The sequence below is a fragment of the Condylostylus longicornis genome, unplaced genomic scaffold, assembly GCF_029603195.1.
Source record: "Condylostylus longicornis isolate FDR11 unplaced genomic scaffold, ASM2960319v2 ptg000044l, whole genome shotgun sequence".
NCBI classification, from domain to species: Eukaryota; Metazoa; Arthropoda; class Insecta; order Diptera; family Dolichopodidae; genus Condylostylus; species Condylostylus longicornis.
The window spans coordinates 4,900,773-4,923,756 of record NW_026578013.1 but is presented as its reverse complement, the minus strand read 5'-3'; the positions used below and the strand labels follow the sequence as shown (position 1 = coordinate 4,923,756).

Genomic DNA, 22,984 nt, shown 5'->3' with positions numbered 1-22,984 from the left:
ATATTATAGTATGTATGTATATATACGTATTTAGGAGCTATAATCTTCCTATGCTTACATAAATTATAACTGAATATTTTCCAAAAATTTGGGAACTAAAATTTAAAATGAGGATTTAGGGGCTTAATAACGCACATAATAATGTATTTACCAAATTCAAAAGTAATTATATAGATCAATATCTTCTTTATTATCAAAAGTGCGAAAATAACTTTTAATAATTCTTTTTTGACACTATATTGCGGTAAAAATGCATAATATTGTTTTTTACTTTATAATATGTATGTATTAAGAAATTAAAGTGGAAAGAATTTTTTGTCTAAAAATCTTTTTTTCTTTATTTTTATTCTTAAATTAATCTCATTAAATAAATTTCGTAAATTCCTTCTAACATATTGGTAAATCTTAATTAAAAACAACATGAAAAATATAAACAACATGAATATAATTAAAAACAGAGTATGAATTTGTAATAAATTTTTGTTAAAAATAATTTAAAATCGTTTTTTGAAATTCTGAAAATAAAAAAGTGATATACATATGTAGGAATGCATACAGGTCTATATTTTCTTCAATTGGGGGTTAATTAATTGGCATATATGTGTATATATATATTTATGTTTTGATAAATTGCAGATATTGCATTTTTTACTAATATTGTTTGTCTATCTATTATGCATCATAATTATAACCATTAACCATAAATATGTATTTTTTGTTATAAAATATTCAAATATTTACTAATCTATATACATTTTATAATAAGTTGTATAGTTTTATATCAGTTCTTTTCGTTTTTTATATCATATTTTATTCATATTTATAAAATCAATCTCGTCACCTTATTTTAAAATTCATTTTAAAATATGTGAGACTTCTTGCTGTTCGCTTTCTAGAAAAACAACATAGGACTTATATTTTAATTTTGTAACATTTAGTTTAACCTAAAGTAAATTAAATCCTCACTCAATGATTAAAATTATTTCATATGACTTTTTTATTATATTAAACTTTAGTAATCGAAATATTAGAGCTTTCAATTTTTATATTGGTAGAATATTATCTGATTTTGATCTATACTTAAAAATTAAATTAGGGTAAATACAAAAATTAAAAAATTCCCCTCATTATAATTTCATGTTGTTAATTTCAAAAAAATTATAATGTAATACAAGGTACTTGAAATGCATATTTTGAATTAAATATTTTATAACGTACAAATTATAATTTTTTTTAACTAAATAAATAAAAATAACATTTAAACTTATATGTTATGCGTTTAAATATATACATATATTAAATATATACATATTTATATGTATTTTATATGTATATTTTATATAAGGCAAAAACGTAAATTTATATGGTTACCTCAAGCTAATATCACTTAAGATAACCGTAAAAAGTTAAAAAAAAAAATCGCTGCTTGAAAATCGAATTGGCGAAAATGAAAAAAGGGCAAAATTTTTATTCAAATGGAAATAAAAACTTATAACATTATTGCTGCATAATAACATATGAATTTTTAGGAATATTAAGAGAGCAATCAACGGTTAACTTATGTAATTATTTTAGATCCAATATTTGGTATAGCTTTAAAGCGAATTATAAAAAAAAAATAGGTAAAACAAAATAGCTGTTACCTACATTTGATTGAATGAAAAAGTAGCAAAAAATTAATCGATAAAACCGAGTCAGTAAATACGAGTAAACCGAAAATAAATGAAATATTGAAAAGAACTGAGCTATTTTAAATGTGGGTGGATATACATGGACATTGAAAATTTCATGTATGTCACGTAACATACATGGATCTGTTAACATAAGCAAATTAAACATTTTTTTATACAGGCATTTTATAAAAATTATTGAAGTGGCATTTATTTTAATTTTTTTTTTCGAAAAAATAAACAAAATACCAAAAGAATAAAAATTTAAAAACAATATGTCTGAAAATGAAAACAAAAATAATATTATACAAAATAAAATTAAAACAATTGTTAAATTTTTAAAATCAAATTGAAATTTTTATTTTCTCATTTATTTTTTCTTTTAAATTTTTTATTAACTGTTTGTTTTAAGCCAAAAAGATTTAAAAAATTTTTATTAAACCTTTTCTTTTTTTTCAAAAAAAAAACTCCAAATTTCTGTTATAAATATTTTTCTTCTAAAGCGAAATTTCGTTAGCTGATGCATTAAATACATATTTTTGTTAAATAAACCTGAGGATTTTTTCTATAATACCAGCCTCTTTTGTCTTTAATAATTTACTAGCACATGCCATTTGAATTTCGCTTTTGAAATACTTTATGAACTTAAGAGAATATTATTATTAATTAGAATTTAAAAGTTAAATTTTAAATAGAAGGAAAACTTATAAAAAACATTATAAATAAAAACAAAAAGTTTTAGATATTTACAAAAAAAAAAAAAAAATAAGTTTATAATAAATAAAAAAAATTTGTCCCTACTTAAATATTATGCAATTTTTTTTAGGTAGTTTATTTTAAGTTTTATAATTTTCTATTTTTATGATTTGGTTTTATTTTTTTCTTTTTTCAATTTCATTTAAAGTAATTACACCTATTTCCATCCAATAATTCTCTATTCTATTTTCTTAGGAATTATATTTGATTAGAATGAAATGTTTTATTGAATATACTACTGTATAGGTAAGTATAATAGCTACCAAGACGGAAATAGATATTACCTTAAGCCTAATTTGATTAAATAAAAATAAAATCAAAATTTCAAAGTTTGTTACTGTTTCACCGAAGCTTTTTTACAATTCTGTTTTTTTTTTTAGTTTCATTTTTTCTTTTTTTAAATAAAGTACACTTTAATTAAAATATTATATTTATTTTCGGATAACATTTCAATGGTTTCAAATATCCTCTTAGTGTAAATTTACACCATACTGTTTACGTAAGTTACCTAAGTGACTTAAACCAAATGTGGGTCATGCAATTTTGTAGGTTGTTTTCCAGAAAATTTATTTTCCAGTTATTATCAAGAAAATTTCCAAATTTTCTGATACCATTAAATTTTTTTTGTTTTTTTTTTTATTAAGAATAGATAACCTATACAATGCATTTGAAGTCATTAAACATCATTTTATTTGCTTTTATTGTAAGTCTTGTTAAAAAACCATTTGAGGATATAAAAAATAAATATAATTAAAATAATAATAACATTAAAATATAAATTAAATGTTATCAGAAAATACACTTTTTAAAATAGATTTTAAATTTTTTCTTTTTTTTTTATATTTTGGTTATTATTATTTTTAAATAAATATCACTTAATTGTAAATTTATAACTAGAGAGCATTGCGATGATCACGTCATATTAACACCAAGTGCCCTACTTGAATACTCATAAACAACATAACTGATTGATACTGCCGGCAGGACTTTAATGAAATTTGGTGTAATACCTCTATATAATCCCATAACACCTTCATTCTTTAATATATGACTAAATACACCATGCATATTGGTTGGCATTTGTGAATTTTTATTATTGACCACAGCTAAAAAATATTAAAAAAAAAAAAGAACATTCATGAGTACAAATTGTAAAATAATATTTTAAATACGAGTATATACATATAAATATACATGCATTCGCATACTTATGTGTACATAATATTTTAATATGTTGAAGCAATTTAATTACCTTGCGCTTGTAGCCGTGTCCTAACTAATGCTAATGGATAGGAACAAACTTGACCCAATGTACTTGATATACTACCACATGCTAATAACACTAAAAAGCTTGGCTCTTCTTTATTATGAGTGCTTAAATATTTCTTTTTTAATGTTTCATATACAGCTAAATCAATTCCAGCATATGGAACAATACCTAATATATTTGGAATGTAACCACGATAAAAACTTCTTACACCTTCATTAACATATATTTTTTTAGCTGCATCTAATATTCCATAATATTGACCAGTTTTTCGTAATGCTAATCTTGTTTTTAATACTTCCATTGGATATATAATAGTTTGACTAACGCCACCAGCACATGCACCAGCTAAAAATCTTTCATATATTGTCATTTGACGTTTTTCATCACCACGCAATAAACGTTTAACTTTTTCATATGCAGCAAATTTGATAGCTGATTCTGGTGCTATTTTTAATACATTAATACCATTACCTCGCCAAAAACTTTGTAAGCCACCTTCTTTCATCATATATTTAAAGCAATCTGAGATTCTTGTTTTATGAGGCTGAACCTAAATATTCATTTTTTTTTTAATTAATTAATATTATATTTAAAATAATATTTTTGGTTTAAATGTTCATTAATTAATATTATAATTACCTGTAAAAATACTTTAATTCTATCTAATGGGGCAGTACATGTCCTTGATACAGCACCAGCAATACCACCTGCAGCTAAATGTCTCCACCACATACCACTTTGCATTTCACTTTGTGTGAAATCATCAGGTACATTCATATCCTCGCCAATGTCGAGGTACTATTTTAAATGAAAATAAAAATAAAGAAAAAATTAATTATAGTTTTTAAATAAAAAACCAATTTAATTACAATTAATTATTAAGAGGACAACTAAATGTGAAAATAACAATATTTTTCTTTTATTTCCATTAACAAGCAAATATTGTGGGTGGTGAGATTTTCATGATTTTATAAATTTACAATCTACATGTTCTTATAGGAAAAAATTTCTAATTAACTATCTAACAACATATTTTAACAACAATTACAAATTAATTGTGCATTTTGAATTACAGTTAAATAACATCTAATAAAAATGCATTATAATTTTATACAACACAAAGAATAAAATTTGAAACAAAATTTGAAACATTCAACGTTAATCGAAAACATTGTTGAATTCTCAATCCTTTTAAAAAAAAAAAGTTATATGTATTTGATTCAAATAAGATGATCGCCACTTGATTTTGCTTTTATACCTTCACTTTCATGTATAAAATAAAAAATTTTGTATAACATAAAAATTACTTTTTTTAATTAAACTGAACATATTGAAATTTCAAATATATATTATTTAAAATAATTTATAAAAATTAAATTTCAATTGAAAAATCAAATGAAAAAAATTTAAACCAAAATTTTTCGACTTTTTGTCAAATTCCAACAATTTGATCATGCTTTTGTTCTTAAAATCTGACTTAATGAAAATGATGAAATTTAATTATGTAATTTAAATTAAATAGGATAACTTGCTTTAAAATATACATATGCATAATTAAATATTGTATAATTCCCATAATATTTAGTTAATTTTAGTAAATTTTAGAGTAAAGTTTGTAATAAAACCTTGAATTTGTATAAAATTCAGTTATACATGTGTATTACGAAGAACCATTATATATGCACATTACGTGTATATAAAATGAAATTTATTAAAAATGTTAGACGGTTGATTGTTATCTAATACTGTTATGTATGTACATATATATCATTAAAAATGTTACAATCCACGAGTAAAAAAATTTAAATAAACAATTAAAGGAATTCTAATTACTTTATGTAACATTTTAAATTGCTTCGTTGGATTTCCCGTCTAACTTTATAATAAATAAAAATTACTAATTCTGTTTAATTTTGATAAAAGAGAATTTTTTTATTGTGCTGTTTATTAAAATATTTAAAATAGAATTGCATATAATAATTACATTCTTATTTCATTTATAAAATTGCATAGAAATGTCTAACAAATATCGTTACTTAATTACAATTAATAAAATATAAATTATATTATACTACAAGGGCTTAATTACTTAAAAATTTAAGTATTAATTCCTTTCAATTCGTTATTTTATTTTTTAAAAATCTAATTAAAAAAAGGCATCAGTAAATCGATTTATATCAGAATAATCTAGTTAAATGCTGTAAATTTTAAGAAGCTCCTGCTAACATATATTTAATAATTCTTCTTTTATTATCATGTTCTAATTATACAGCAGCAATACACATGTTCCAGCACATATAGTTATATCGTGTATAATGTAACATGTCAGTATTAAAATTTGATCGAGAATCATCGAATTAGGAAGGAATACGTTGATCTTCGGTTAATACGTTGGACATGATTTTCCTTTAGATCATCATAACAAAATAATGTTTTTAAAACAGTCGCAATTATGTAAAGCCTCATAATATACATATATTACTGTGTAAGTTCGACAATAATAAAAAAAAAATTCTATGTAAAACCTATATTCGCTATAAATATAGGAAAAATTCATAAATTCATAAATTTTTCGTAATACTATTTAACAAAATGCATATCCTATATGTACAATTCACCATGCTGTTTCCGCATATGTATAATAAATTTTATCACAGTACTAGTTGTAAAATTCTAATTTTTTTCCCTTCACCTATTATCAAACATTTTTTGACATTCGGAAAAACTGAAATTGATAAGTAGAGCAATTTTTTTTTTATTTTGCAAATAAAATGGTCAAGGTTATAATTATTCTAATGTATAATTTTCCCTTTTTAAACCTATGAGCGAAATGTTTTGGAACTAGTGTACATACATATGTATGTATATTGGTATTTATTTTAACTAGTACATTTTTGTTGAATTTAATATGTGTGCGTATATTATAAAATAATTCATATATGTACAATAAGAATAAACGCGAAAGCAAATAAAATAATTTGATTAAATAAAATATGCTCTAATTTTATACATAATTTATGTATATTATAAATGATACATGCATATGTACATATGTATACGAGTATATACCAAATTAACTTCCGTAAATAAATGAAAATAAGTATTTCACTTGCAAGATAAATTAAGAACAAAATTTTTCTATAATTTTAGCTATTTCAGAACTCATTTCATTCGGAAAAATTTAAATATTGTTCTACAATCTAAGGAAAGGTAACTCCATTATTTGAATGAAATAATTTATACATCTTCAAATTTATGTTAATTTGTTATTAATCAAATTCTATAATTGATTGTAAAACAACAAAAAATGTCAGAATTATGTTTCAATAATTATTATGCAACATATATGAACGTCATAATATCGTATTATAATAACCAAATTTAATTGGCCTCAAAAATAGGCTATCAAGACAGAAAATTATGTGTTTTCTTCATGACAACACAACAATTTCCTGTTTTATCTATTTATAATCACATTTATTTTACGCATTATCTATTCGAATAGAACAAACTATTCTTATCTATCAAGATAATTCAAAATTCTTTTACTTTTGCCAAAAATTTTAATCTTATTTAAAAATTACATACACATTATTTACCTATACTTCATACGTATCTAAACCTGGTCTATAATGCATATATGTATGTTATACATTATACAAAATTGATGAATGAAGTACCTACCTAAAGCTTATTCATGTTTACCATTTGCATTATACACCTACATACTTATATATACGTATGTACGTATACATAATATATGTCTTAAAAATTGGTTCTTTGCTCTCCATTGGCAATCTCAATGTTACAATAATAAAAATATATTATGTGTGTAATATGAATTAAATTATTTTATATTCAATTTTCATCTAGATCTATAGGTATGTCTACATAAAATACACATATAATATGTATATCATAAATTTTCAAGATATATACTTTAGAAACATGAAAGTTTTGTACATAGCTATGTTCAAATTTATGTAATTTTACATATTTATTTGTTATATCAAATACATATAGTTGATGATAAATACTGGACTTTGCTACTTCATATCAATAAAACATACTAAATATACAAGATACTGTGTTATACATTGTTATACATAGCAAAGATTGTTTATAATCAACTCTTTATATTACTAAACTATACTCGTATTGGTAGTGAATCTGAGAGTCAAAGTGTTAATATTATTATACTTAGCACAGAATATAAATATGTACACACAGTTAAATTATGTACACATTCAATGTGTGTTAAATATACATAAATATTCATGCATACATATATTATATTGTAATACATTTGTTTATGATAAGATTGGGAACTATTACGTCAAAATTTTATATTGATACTAGAATAATGAACGTCAAAACTAATGTCGTGCACTCGTAGAATGTTCCGAAATATTGTAAAAGATTAAATGTAATCATTTTACTTCTCGTTATTTCTTGTTATAAACTGGATAGAATTAGTTTTTTTTTTTTACTTTGAAATTAAATTGCTCTTTTTTTTTCATTTTGAATTTACAGCAAAATTAATAATGATAATTTGAAAGTATTATGAATAGAAGAGAGACTTTAAACTTTTTATTTTCTATACAAAAACTAAGTGGCTTTAAATATTATTATTGTACTTTAGTTAAAAGATTGTAAATATAAAAATATGGTTACAGTATGTATGTATATTTATTATGCAAATAAAGAAAATCATTGAATAATAGAGATGAGAAAAAATGTCAAGAATTTGCATTTTTTTTTTATTGTAGATAAGAAAATTTAGTATAGGAATAGGCAGAAGTACTAATATAATGTAATCTAATTATTATTTTAAAAATTATGTCAGAAAAATATGAATTCGTTATATTTATATAAATATTACGTTCAAAATATACATGAGATTTTTTAATTAAATAGAAACGTAACACTACGAATCCGCCATTAATATTTTCTACTGATATTACACATGTTTTAATTAAAAAAATAATTAATAACTTGCTCTCTATTTTATAATAATATTGAACACTTTTAAAATATTTTTGAAGTAATTGCGTTCGATTGAACCTTGAAATTTATCCCAATATTTGTACAATAACAAGAAATGTAATTAAAATTAAAATTTGATTGATGAAATTGAAAAAAAAGCCTATACGTATAATAAGGTTTCTCAAATTTGTTTTTTAATATCGAATAATATTCTTTCAAGTTCATCTTTAATTTCTTAATACTCTTGAGTTTGTAAACTTTCCATCTTTAAAATAGTAACAACGTGCAAAGCTGCTATTACACTACACATTTAAAATCGCTGCCAGTCTACAATATATATTTACATTATTATGTATTTATTTTCAATAGTTATATGTATGTAACGTATATTTATTATAATCTTGATTACACTATGAATAAAATATTACTAGACATACATATGTACGAGTATATATAATACATAACATTTAATAGATTATTATTTCAAGTGATTTCATTTTTTATAAAAAAAAGTCTGCTCTCTAAACTATTTATACATCTATATCCGTACAAATAAAACAATGAAATTTTCCATTTTAATGGAAAATTTAATAAATTTTAAAAATTGTGCCAAACTAGGTTGTATATGATATATAAGTTTATTATATAAATTAATATTTATTATATTCTATATATTCTATATATTCTATATAAAGCAAAATATGAAATAATTTTCATAAAATAAACATTAGTTTTGTAATTTTCTAAATTGGAACCTAGAAAAAAATTTAAAAATGTGAAAAGAAAAAAAAAATTTCCACATTTTGTAATTTACATGTTAATAAATTTTTTTTAAATGAAATTGGAGCTTATCAGACTTATGAAGATCTTTTATGTGTCTACAGGAAAAAATTAAAATATTGCGCACAATTTTACGTTATCGATTATCATTTTTCAAATTAATGACGTCTGATTATACACGCCAGTCATAAACTATAGTTATTACGTAATGGGGTAAAAAATGTTTTAATATTAAAGAAAAACATGCAAATATTAATTTAAATAACCTTGACTTTGGAATAGAGCTATAGACTTATAGAAATATTCAAAGAGATCAAAAACTTCATAAAAAATGAGAAAAACAATTAAGTTAAAGAATTTTTTTTTAAATATATTTACTGAAACGCAAAAAAAAGCAAAAACAAAAAAAACAATAGTGTAAAATAATAAAAAAAAAATTTGGAAGAAAAATTCTTTTCACGAAAAAAATTTTCATCACTTTGCCAAAAACGAAAAGACTCTTTTCCCCTTTTCTTCGCAAAACCATCAAATTTACCGTTATTAATAGAACTGTTTTTCTTTTTTTTTATCTCTCACTAATCATATACTTTTATGTTCATAGTCCATTCTTGTATTTTATAGCCATACTAATGTATGTATATACATAAATACTTATATGTTTATGAATGTATACTTAATACTTATTTACATATCGCTTATGATTAATTTATTCATTTTGTCTTTTAGCCAATTTGTCATTATGCCAAAATATCTTTAAGTCATAATCTATGTACAATATTTGTGTATATATATGTAAGTATATCCAAGAATACAATTGTATATAAATATGCATATCCTTATACATATAACGTATAAGTATATGTATGTAATTCCTAAACATCCGTAAAAATACGTATGAGTTTAAAGTATAAAAATTTTGATAATTACAAAAAAAAAAAATATTTGGCCACGCGAAAAAATGTAATTTCTTGAGGTTGGTTAAATCTTCTAAAATGAATTAATTATAATGTTTTGTAATTTTTTTATATTGCTACATATATTTTGAACATATTTATGCATAATATGTAAATATTATAATACATAATTAAAATAACAAATACAATTAATTAATTAAAAAATGAAATCTCATCATATGCATAAAATATTTCATTTGTTTAGAATAATATTTGAGAACCTAACCTAAAAAACATTTTATCTAACAGTATAATTTAATAATCAATAATAGTTTAACAATCTAACAAATAATCAATCAAATAGTCAAATTCAACAAAAAATTTTGATATTCTGAAATTTATATTTAAATAAAAATTATAACACAGTATTTTAAGTCGGAGCTCAAAATCCTGTAGATTTGATTTGAACATGACTTACTTACTTAACTCTAAATTGCTAAATTCTGTCCAACTTACAACTTTGAAAATTGAAATTCATTTCAATACTACTATATATTACAATTTATGTAAATTTATACTTTATAAGTATTGTAATTATAATACGAACGAACGATAATATTCAGAATAATTAGTAAAATAATGTTAATTAAAAAAAAAAATCAATCATTTATAATTTAAAATCTAAATTTTATTATAATTTACTCAAATGTATTTACTACTTACAAAATATTCGATTGGTAATTGATATTTAATTTACAAATTCTATTTAAATACTAAAAACTTTTCTTAAGTTCAATATTTAGTACCTTTTCGAAAACTATAAAACTATAAAATACTATTACTTTACTATATATTTACTATATAAATTACGAGTATCTATATAAAATTGATTTTAATTTTTCAATATTTTTCAACTTAAATATTTTTGCATGTGATGTGAAAATATTTTATAGTTTTTTTTTATAGTTATTATATGAATATTATTTAATGGTCTTTTAGTATATCTTTTATATAAATATTTAAAAATTATCGAATAATATTACTGTACAATGAACAATTTTCGCATTTTACACGAAATATTTGTAAATATTTAAATCAATAAAAAAATACTTAGATAAGAAAAAAATATGTCTATCGTAGGTTATTCTTCAATTTACTAGGAAAGAGAACAATAATTATATAAATAGAAAAATAAAATTATAAAGAAATTTTAATTTCGTTTTGATTAAAGAAAAAAAGTGTTAAATTGATTTAAATTGAATTTAATAGCCCATAAAATTAAAAAATCTGCTAAATAAATATTATGGTGAGAATTTATAAAGAAAAACTAATAAGAAAAATATACCTAATAATTTTGCAATAAAATGATATTCTAATTGAAATTTTAAAAGTAAATATTTTAATTTATCGCTTAGCTAAACGAGCTAGTCTAAATAAATAAGTTCATAATTCAAAATATTTTAATATTGTTAAAAATATTTCAATACCGCGAAAATGATATTCTATTAAGTATACATACTAAACAATTTCTTTCTTTGAGTGGAAAAAAATTTCTCTAATTGAAATCAATAAATATTGATTATAACAAAATATTTTATTATGTAAATACAATGAAATGATTTCAATAATAATAATAAATCGAAATATACTTATATAAATTATAATAATTAAATAAAAAGTGTAAAAAGGGTAAATAATTAATTTGCACACAAAATGTTCTATCAAATAATAAAAGATCAAAATTATAAAGAATTACATTCACATGATTATAAATAGGTTAGTTGTTCATGAAGGTACTCATGTATTTAAATGCACATTAATATAATTTAACATTGTAATTAAAATAATATATATAATTATATATTTACTTTGCAAATATCAACCAACAGTATAATAGTTTTCTCCATATTTTTGTATGTTGTTATTTTTATTCGATATTTTTTTTCAAAAAATTAAAAAAATTAAGTTGCAGCTTGTATTATGGCGCTTATTATTATTGCCAAATAAAATTTATAACAAATTTCATTTAATTATATAACACTTATCATTAATTATCATGATGACTTAATTCAAGAATATATAAATATTTATAACTGATATATGCGTATATAAACTTCTCTTCCCAAATTTACAATATACAGTGAGAGCCAGCAATTATGTACCACAATTTATGTACAATTAAATTGTTACGCTATTATTGTGAATTAATTAAATAAAATATATACATAAATGTATACAATATAATTAATTGCATTCGTTTTATAGTTAAATTCATAAAATATTAGTAGAATATATAGATATGTAAATAAAAGTGTATTGTTAATGTATTGTAAAATTTTATTTATAGTTATCAACCATTAAACATAAAAAGACAAACAGGAAAAAATTTTTTAAATTCTTTGAAAACGTCATCCAATCAATATTCTAATTTTATATATAAAGTATAAATACTACATTACGTTTAAAAAATTTCTACTGTTCAATTTCCAATTACATATATGTATGTTTTAAGTTGGAATATAAACTGCTAATTATATTTTTATATTTTTATCAAGAAGATAAGTAATTAAATGAAAATTGATTTTAATTGAAATATAGTAATGCTAAGATTCAATTTAGACCCAATTAGCTTTTGCAAATGTTTCCACATTTAAACTCTGAAAATAACTTATAACTAATAATTGATCTAATGAAAATTGGCACTCAAACTATTTTTAAAGATTTGTTTTATGACAAGTATGTAAATTTGAAATAAAGCAATACAAGAATCTTACTTTACTCCGGAAACTATCAATTTTATAAAATTGTAAAACGTGTTGTATCAATTAAATTTTAAAAATTTATTGTTTTCAAGGCATTCCTTTATGACAGATAACTGTCATAAAATAAATATATAATAAAAACATAACATTTAACATTTAACATTATTAGTTGGTCTTTCTCTATATTAAGCATTTCAGCTCATATATTTTCTATCTAACTATACAAGCAGTTTGTGATAAATTTGTAATTAACTAAAAAAATTTTGCAGCAATTATTAAATAATTTTATTGCAATTCTAATTGTGCATTTTTGTTTTTATAAAAATTATTCAATATTTTTAAAATCGTTAAAATTGTATAACATTACAGTGATCAACGTTAAATAAGTTTTTTTTCTTTTCCCTTTTGTATTAGAAATTCAAAATTTAAAAAATTACGTTGTTGGCACTCGAAGCAAATATAATAAATAGTAGCCAAACTAAAAAGAAAAAAAAATCTAATTTTAAATTTTTTTCATATATGTATGAGGTGGTAAAAGGTAGACAAAAGTCCGTTCATTATAAAATAAAAGAAAACCAAATTTTTGATATAATGTGCACGTTATGTACATAGTTTCCAATTCTTTCTGAATGTTAGTTAAAATTTATGTACTATAAATAGATTGTTTTGGTGTTTTTTAAGGTATCATTTCATAAAAATTATTAAATTTATTGGCTAAGTACATTGCACAAAAATCATGAAAATCCTCAAAAACACACGTCACATTAATTTTACAATTTTATTTTATGATAAAATAATGTTTTTAAACATATTTATTTTATATTTTACATAAAAAAAAAGAATCATGTACAAAACCGATCATTTTTGTTAGTTAAGATATAAACCATATTAAACACGGTGTCAAAATGGTAAAAATCTCCCTCTCTTTCGCTTGAGTTGGAAAATAGTTTTTGATATTTTTTTTTTAGTATACGAGTAGTAGTTATATATGTAACTACTATATTATTTTTTATGTATAACTACTATATTATTTTTTAAATAACTATGTTATTTTTTTAAATATGCATATCTATTTACTCATTATCTGGCGAAATGTATATTAGAGTAAAATAGGACCTAACATTGAAATCAAAGATCATGATCGAAGTAATATATTTATGAAGTACGAATCAAATAATTTTTACATCGATTGAACCGTTTTTCGAATTTTACAATAATACAAAATAAAGGATGGATAAAACATAAACCACCTGTCTTTTGTCAATACAATATAAAATATGAGGCGCTCCATGAATAATATAAATCTTCATGTCTATATTTCTAATAAAAATCTCATTATTATAATAAACTTACACTTAATATAAAAAAAAGCACAATACGTTATGCTTTTCTAAAATAATTTCAAAGTCAAAATAATTTAAAACAGAAAATAAAAATATTAGGGTACAACTAGGTATTTTAATATCATGTTTATTTTTTTATACATATTATTAATTTTATTCATATTGAGCTGAGCTTATCTGAAATGAATCATCGTAAACACAATTTAGTGGGGTAATCATAAAAACAACTTTGTTAATAAAGTTTTGACTTGCTATATATACATATATTATATCAATGTGTATACGTTATAAAATAACTAAAATATGTAAACAAATCAGCAAATTTCGTTGGAAAAATTGACTTGACTCAGCACAATTTTCCTTGTTTTTGTAAGCGGACATTAATTTGTGAAGTATTAATTTTGAAACGCAATGTACGGATATCCATACGTATATATACATACATATATATTTATATACATTATAATATACATACGTGGATGGGTAATCAAAGCATATTTAAACATCCACATTTTGATATAAAAAGTATTCTTGTGGGTAAATACACTTAAATATTGAATTATTAAAGATTACTCATAAATATAGGTTATTAAGTAACCGATAATTAATTAATAAAAAGTTTTATCTCATAATGTGCAAAAAAATCCCCCATTGTAGTTTATTCAAGCACACATTTTAAAAGAAAATTTTAAAGGTTAAAAACCGTAAATTGTGTCTGTTTAACAAATAAAATACATAAAAACCATATTAAGAAACATAATTTTTGAAGAGAAATTTAATTTTTTTAATTAAACAAACTAGTATAAGTTTGAATAAAATCTTTTTCATGTAAAATTATTTTCATTCATAAAATTAATACAATTAAAGAGAGAAATTTGTTAATTATAATTTTAGTATCTCTTAAATTGCAAAAAGGTTTTTCTCTTAAATTTTTAAAAATATGTAAGTAATGCAAAAGTATGGGTAGAAAAAATAAAATTTCAACTTGGAAACACAAGTAAAATTCTTATCAAAATTTTCAACAGCAAAGCAAGAGAAAAAAAAACTCGAAAATCAACTATTGTATAGTGTGTGAGATTTTTCGGAAACACATACACAATCATTCCAAAATGTGAATGTTTTATATGGGGGGAAAAAAATTAATGTACACATCTAAAAAAAAATTTTTTTGAGTAAAAATCTACGAGCCATGAAAAAATATTTCATACTACTACAGTACTACCAGGCCAGTATCATTATCATAGTAGAGGTTTGGCATACAGTCGAAAAAAAATTAAAAAAAAAAAAAAAAAAACATTATCGTTTCGTCAATAAAAATTCGTTACTGTTGCTATGCGAGTTTTTTTCCCTCTTTTAGATTGATTTCCTATTTATTTTTGTTTTATGTTATCTAGTTAACCGAACTTAAGACCATGTGCAATGCAATTACGAAATTCCGGCAATTTTTAATTTTTTCTTATTATTAATTTTGTTTTAATTTTTCTTCTTAAATTATTATAATGCAATTATGTATATGTATATGTATATATATTATGTATTAAATACCTTTTTATATTTTATAATAAGACGTATCCATGTACATAAGTAGAAATGTATAAATACTCTACATCTACATTATGATTTATGTATATGGATGTATAAAAATAAGTGTAGGCAAAAATTTAAAAAAATATGCATTGCAATTTTTAATTTTTTAAATATAATTTGAGATTTGAGAGCTGTTATTTTACGAAGAAGAACTAGACATTTAATATATTAATGTATGTATGTACATGTGTATGTACTCTAGTAAAAACAAGGAGTGGTAGAATTAAAGATCACTTCAAATCGATATTGTAAATTTTATTTATGTATATGGAGAAATATGTAAGTTGTACTTAAATCCATGTAAATTGTGAATGTAGGTTATTGTTAAACCTTGACTTAAATAAAACTACTTAAAAAATTTAAATTATTCAAATATAATTAAAAATTCATTAAATTCATAATAAATCACTACTTTAACGCAAGTATCAATCATATTTATTTCTATATCTATAAAAAAAAAATTTAGATATGAGCATTTCAAAATAATATAAATCCACCACCATTACCATAATAAATTAGGTACACCATTGGACTTAATTTACCATAAATAACCAGTTTTTTTTTATTTGAAACCTAATACAGGTTATGTGTAACACATAATGTAATAAAATTCTACAAATATTGATAGTAAGAGATCTATTACACAAAATTTATACATACATATATGTATACAAATTTAATATAAATTTTATAGGAATTTTAAATTTTCTACGAAACTCAAGTCTATTTTTTTTTATTAAAAAATTAATAAGATATTTGTAACAAATAATAAAAAAAAAATTTGTAAATTAATTATTCTTAATAACGAATAAATTATTAAATCATTCTTTCGAAAAATAAAATTTAATATTATAAAAATATTAAAAAATTTTTTCATAATTATTTTTAAACATGATTTTACGGATATTAAAAATATTTAAATAATTTTTAATATTTTTTATATATTAAGAAGAAATTTTATAACATAATACAATTTTATATGAAAATTTATTTTTTAATAATTTCATCTAAAATCTTGAATGATCTTGAATGATTTTCAACTAAAATCTTGAATGATTTAATAATTTTTTTTTTGTTAAAATATTTAAATAATTAATATGTCATAATTAAGTAATATTTTATATTTACCGAAGTAAGTTCTCTAAATATTATAAACATATCTTCTAATACGTCACCAGCTACGGCGACATGATTTAAATGATGTCCAAAACTCATTTTGAATTATTTAATAATTTTTCTTTTATTTAAATTAGAATAAATAATTAAATTAATTTTTTTTTTATAATAAATTTAACTACAAAAATTTTGTGATGTCAATTAAATATTTTTATTTGTTCCCAAAAAAAATGGAATCTTTTCTTATTTAATTCCTTTTATTTTATTATAATTTATAAAATCACAGAAATATTAAGGTTTTATGTAATTTGCAAAATTCAGACTTTTTGAATTATATTTTTTTTTTTGTCTTTTTTAAAATAAATTATTAATAACTTTATTTTAATTATTTTTATTAGTTAATTATTTCATAAAATATTATGTAACTTTTTTTCTTTTGTTTCTCGGGTAGTTTTTATGCAACTTTCACTTCCAATTATATTTTAATTTTTTTATTTTTTTCGAAAATGAAAAAAAAATTCAAATAAATTGTTAAAAAAGTTGTTTAATTAAAAAATATCGTTTTTTGTTATTTTAAATGCTTTTACACTTATTTCTTTAACTATTTTCCGGTTCAAATAGATTGAATTAATTAAAGAAAAATGTTTAAAATTTAATTTTTTTTAACTCGTAAAATTTCGAAACTATTAATTTATCCATTTTTGTGAATATCTGTTTTTTATAATTGTCGAATTAATATTCCTAACTTCGAATAAATAGTTTATGTGCAGGTAGGTACTGTTAAAATCAAATAACTTAAATCCTTTTTTTCGGGTTATTTCTTTTTTACTCCAAAATAAAAAAAATGTTGTAAACACGAAAAGCACGTCTATTCTAGTAAGCAACTATTAAAAGACTAAACATAAAATACTAAAAATATTCGTTTTATAGATGATAATAATATAAAAAATTTTTATATGAAAATACAACGAAAAGAAAATTAAGTAAGAAATTTTTAGTACACCGCGCCACCGGTACTACTTTTATATATTTTCATTTACCATTCAGAATTTTTTTTTTTGTTATATCAATAAATATTTTATTTGTACATTCATATTATGTACACAGTACACCTATATCTACAAAACCTTACAATTGCAGTGCTGTTTTGTATTTTTTAAATAAAAATAAAGTAAGAACTAATACATTCACAATTGAGCAAAATAAGAGAGTACATTATTTAAGAGTAACAGTAGGTAGTAGTAGGTTATATTATTATATATTATTATTTTGAAGTGAAGTAATATAATTATTTACGGTCATAGATAAAAAGAAGCATATAAGTATATTAATATAGCTTATTATATTATAAATTTAAAGCCATATTCTTTGTTGGAATTTTCTCAATTTCATAAAATATAAAATATTCTTTATTGGATAAGAAATGCTATTATTTAAATTGCCAAGTAACTTCTGGTATGGCACACTTATAAACAAAATACAAATTTATTTTGATTGATTGGTTGTCTGTAATGTTAAATAATGTAACCAAAAAACTACATGCAATGCATAGGTATTGAAAATTCAATTTTAATTTAATTATTACAATGTCGTTACAATAACTTTAAGAATGCTCCTAGAATCTCATTTTGCTCTTCGCAGTTTTGTATTGCAACCAAATTAATATCAGAGCCTGCACATACATACATACATGAGTATGCAATTTAATTTTTGTTAACAACTAAAAATCAGATCATTCTTTAATAATTAAAGGACATTTGAAAAAAATCAACCCCTTGAAAATTGAAATTTGATCGGAGTTTTCCAATTCAGTTTTCAAATTTCGCGCAATTGAACCGAATTGAATAATTCGTACAAATTCGTTAAAAAAAATCGTAATTAATCGTGTTTTTCCATTTAGACTTAAGTCAATAAATTGTATAGGATCTTTTTTAAAGCCTTAAGCTTTTCAAATGTACATACATATGTAAATAAGTAAATATTATACCAAGTATATACATACATTTAACGTATATGTATTTTTAAAACAAAATTTTTTTCTATTAATTTTGAATGTGTACGACATAAATAAATTTATATGTACATACATATGTATGTATTATATATTTCTGTTTTTATTTTACTTTTGTCAAACACTAAGAATTTTAAGCAAAAAAAAATTAAATATTTTAATATTAATCTATTTTTAAAAAAACAAAAAAAAAAGTTTTTATATTTTTTGTATTTGCTGATGCAATATACCCTCCTTTTTTCCTTTTTTTTTTATTTTTAAAGATCGAAGTACAAAAACATAAAATGTTTTCATTAATTTCTTATTTTTGTTATAATTAACGTATATTATATTGTATATCAAATGTTTAAATGTCAAATGTTTATATTGATTGATTTAAATAAGTACATTCACACATAAGTATGTGCATGTTTTTCGCAAACTTATTATGTATGTACGTACATAACTGCATAGTATTATAATTTTTCACAATATTAAGTACGTATACATAAATGTATACACATTAAAAGATTATAAGTATTTTTAATATAGATACCATACAAATCTCTAATACTCGTATACATAATATTTGGTGAAAAGCCGCTTTATATATTAAAATACATGCACACAATATATCACATACATATATACATGTACGAATTCAATTTTATATTTTTTGTGAATAAAACAATGGAAAATTTTAAAACTTTTGATTAAATTTTAAATAAATTTTATTAAAAATTGTAAACAAATTCAAAAAGAAAAAATTTTACTATAAGGTTAATGATTTGTTAAGGATTTTTTCTTACATAAATATTATATAAACACTTTACTACAGAGATTTAAAGTTCTGTTTCAATAATTTAAATAAATTTATGAAGTAATTATTAAATTAATTTTTTTTTAATTATAAAAATTAATTTTTCCAATAAATTTATACAATGTTTAGTAGTATTAATACTTATAAAATGTACCTTAAAATCTCTGTATCTACGAATAGGAAAACTCCAAGTATTTAATGAACAATATATCAGAAACTACCATTCTGTTGCTCTTAACGTCGACGATTTTTTATATTACAAAATATCTACTTAGTAAACAAAAATTTGTGGGTTTTTGGATGTTTTAAAATAGAGCAAATATAAATTGTAAATTAGTATACATATTAACAAACTACAATAATGTACTTGCAGTTTATATGGGTTTTTATCCATATACATTTGCAATTATGCTGAATTCTGAAAAAATGAAATTCATTACTTAATATTATTGATTTGTGTAACTAATTCTACCTGCTAATATTAAATAACTATTATTAAATTAGTCTTTTATTATGCTTTTATGCAGTACAGTTTTGCAATCAATATTAAATCATAACATTTCCTATACATTGATTTATAATATTCTATATTCTATAATATCACATTTATTTCATTGTGTAAAGGATTAAAAGACACAATTTCGAAGCTCCTTAAATATTCGTATTATATGAATTTTTTTTTTTAATTTAATTAAATTTTAAAAAATTGTGTCTTATTGAAACAGAAAAGAAGTCTACAAAATCGTATGAAGTTGGCGATAGGACTTAAAATCAAACAAAAAAGTATTTATCATTTTGCATATTTTATACCCTTACGAACATGTCCTCGAAGGGTATACCAAATTTGCCTCCTTTTGTATCCCTTGTTTTCAATGTTAAGAAATAAAGGTCCGAGATATAAACTCAAGTGTATGTTTTTGATCAGCGTCGAATTCTTAGTCGATTTAATCATGTCTGCCCGTTTGTCTGTCCATCCGGCCCAACGATAACTCAAAAAGTAATTGAGATAAGTTCACTAAATTTGAATGATTTACCAATGTTGGATAAAAATTTTAATGTACAGTTTAAATTAAATATAATCAAAGTACTGGTTCGGATAGCTATGCCATACAGCTTCCAAATTTATTTCAGACACTATAAAAGCTGTGGTATTGAAATTTCGCACAAGCGAATATATTAGCAGGGTCAATGTGTTTAATAAAAATCGTTGAAATTGCTTAGCTCCTTCTAATAGCTGCCACACAATTTCAAAAGTTATTTGGCTATATCTTAAAAACTGTTTAATCGACAGTACCGAAATTTTGCAAAGACAAATGCGGTAAAATGGCAGTTATATTCTTTAAAAATTGTTGATATTTCATGAGAACTTGTGATAGCTGCCATACAACTGTAAAAGTTATTGAAAGTCTCAGAAATTATTCAGCGCATAGTTTTATAAATTTGCACAAGCATATATGTTGTTAGGGCTGTTATGTTTGATAAAAGCCTTTGAAATTTCTTGACTGCATGTATGGTAACTGCCATACAACCGCATATGGTGTTTGTTCATAGTTCAGAAACTATTAATAAAGCTACAAAGCTGAAATTTTGAACAAACAAATTTGGTGACATAGCCATATTTTTCAAAGAAACTCTTTTAGATAGTACGGGTTTATATGGTGACTACCATGTATGAATAAGAATGTATTTATATGGTGACTATGTATGAATAATGTATAAAATTATTAATAATTATGAAACTATTAAATTAGCTCAAATTATTGAAACAGAGCTTTAAAGATATATTTTCAAAAGCAAGAGGTTGTATGAAACTGTATGTCAATTATCTCCGGCATTTAAAATCAATTGTTCGTACGGGTATCACAGAGTTGACATGTTCAACTATATCTCTTTTCCGGTTTTTCTTAAATATAATATTTTTAACGTTATTTTCATAATAGTCATAGAGAGGTGGAATTGAAAAAAATATTTTCAAATTGAAAAAAGTATTTTTGTGACGTCAGTATATTTATCAACTTAATATAATAATATTTGCTATTTTACTTTTACAAACTATAAAATAACTGAATTATTATTTAATTAAATCAAATACTCTTTTAAAAACTGTATGCAAATTTTTGCGATCTCAAAAGAAATGAGCAATAACTCAGCTAAGGGTATTGATATAAATTAAGTGCAATAACTTAAATCGAACTAAATAAATTTTTAAGTATGTATGTATGCATATGTATATGTTAATTTTCTATTTTTGTAAGCCACATTATTGTAAAGTTACTCCTTACTTTTTTATTAAAGTTTCAGAGAAAAAAATTATATAGAACGAACTTTTTTTTTATTTATTCTAAAAATATTGTAAGCACATGTAATTTTGTGATAAGCTACAACACAAATGCAACTCATATTACATGTGTAAAATATCAAAAGAGGTGTAAGAGAAATTAAGTGTAATATGCGCGTGCTTTTAAATTTTCCTAACATTGTCCTCACTCATCCAATTCGTTTTCGCCTGTTACAAGAAAATTAAGAGAATTTATTTTTCATCAATTACATATAGGTTTTCTATGTGTATAACTTTTGTTTTATCTTCATTTATACTATTGAGGAAAATTTTCTAGACTTTTCGAAATATAAAATTTCTCAAAATTACTTTATCGTATCGTAAATATTACATGTGTATATAAACTTTGTGTATATGTACTAATTTTTTTTTGTAAAAACAAAAATAAAAAAAAAATATTTCTAATAAAAATAGCACTTTAGAAAGTTCATTAGCAATGTTGTAATAGTAATTTTCCTTTAAATTTCTTTCTAGAATAATATAGAATTATTTCTGTCAAAAATAACACATCTTTTACATACATATTACAGGCTTATTAAAAATTTTTGCTTACGAAAATCTGATTATAATTTAACTTGTTTAACATATTTAACTAAATTAAATATATGTATTATATTACTCTAAATTATAAAATTTTAACATTAATTGACAAATGATAGTAGTTGAAAAACTT

General features: G+C 21.6%; 1 protein-coding gene across 4 annotated transcripts in view; it reads right to left on the bottom strand.

Annotated features, from left to right (window-relative positions):
* Positions 1 to 1,700: 1,700 nt before the first annotated feature.
* The window catches only part of LOC129610237 (calcium-binding mitochondrial carrier protein SCaMC-3), a 54,906-nt gene continuing 33,622 nt past the window's right edge, over positions 1,701 to 22,984 (bottom strand). For 2 of the 4 annotated variants that reach the window (XM_055522722.1, XM_055522724.1), the window contains 3 exons: positions 4,336 to 4,494; positions 3,679 to 4,246; positions 1,701 to 3,532 (listed from right to left, as the gene is read on the bottom strand). In XM_055522722.1, coding sequence (XP_055378697.1) covers positions 3,339 to 3,532; positions 3,679 to 4,246; positions 4,336 to 4,494 — 921 coding nt within the window. In that variant the 3' untranslated portion in view covers positions 1,701 to 3,338. Of the gene's footprint in view, positions 3,533 to 3,678; positions 4,247 to 4,335; positions 4,495 to 12,223; positions 12,547 to 17,175; positions 18,075 to 22,984 lie in introns of those variants that run through there. The other 2 variants (XM_055522725.1, XM_055522723.1) reach the window with 2 other exon arrangements.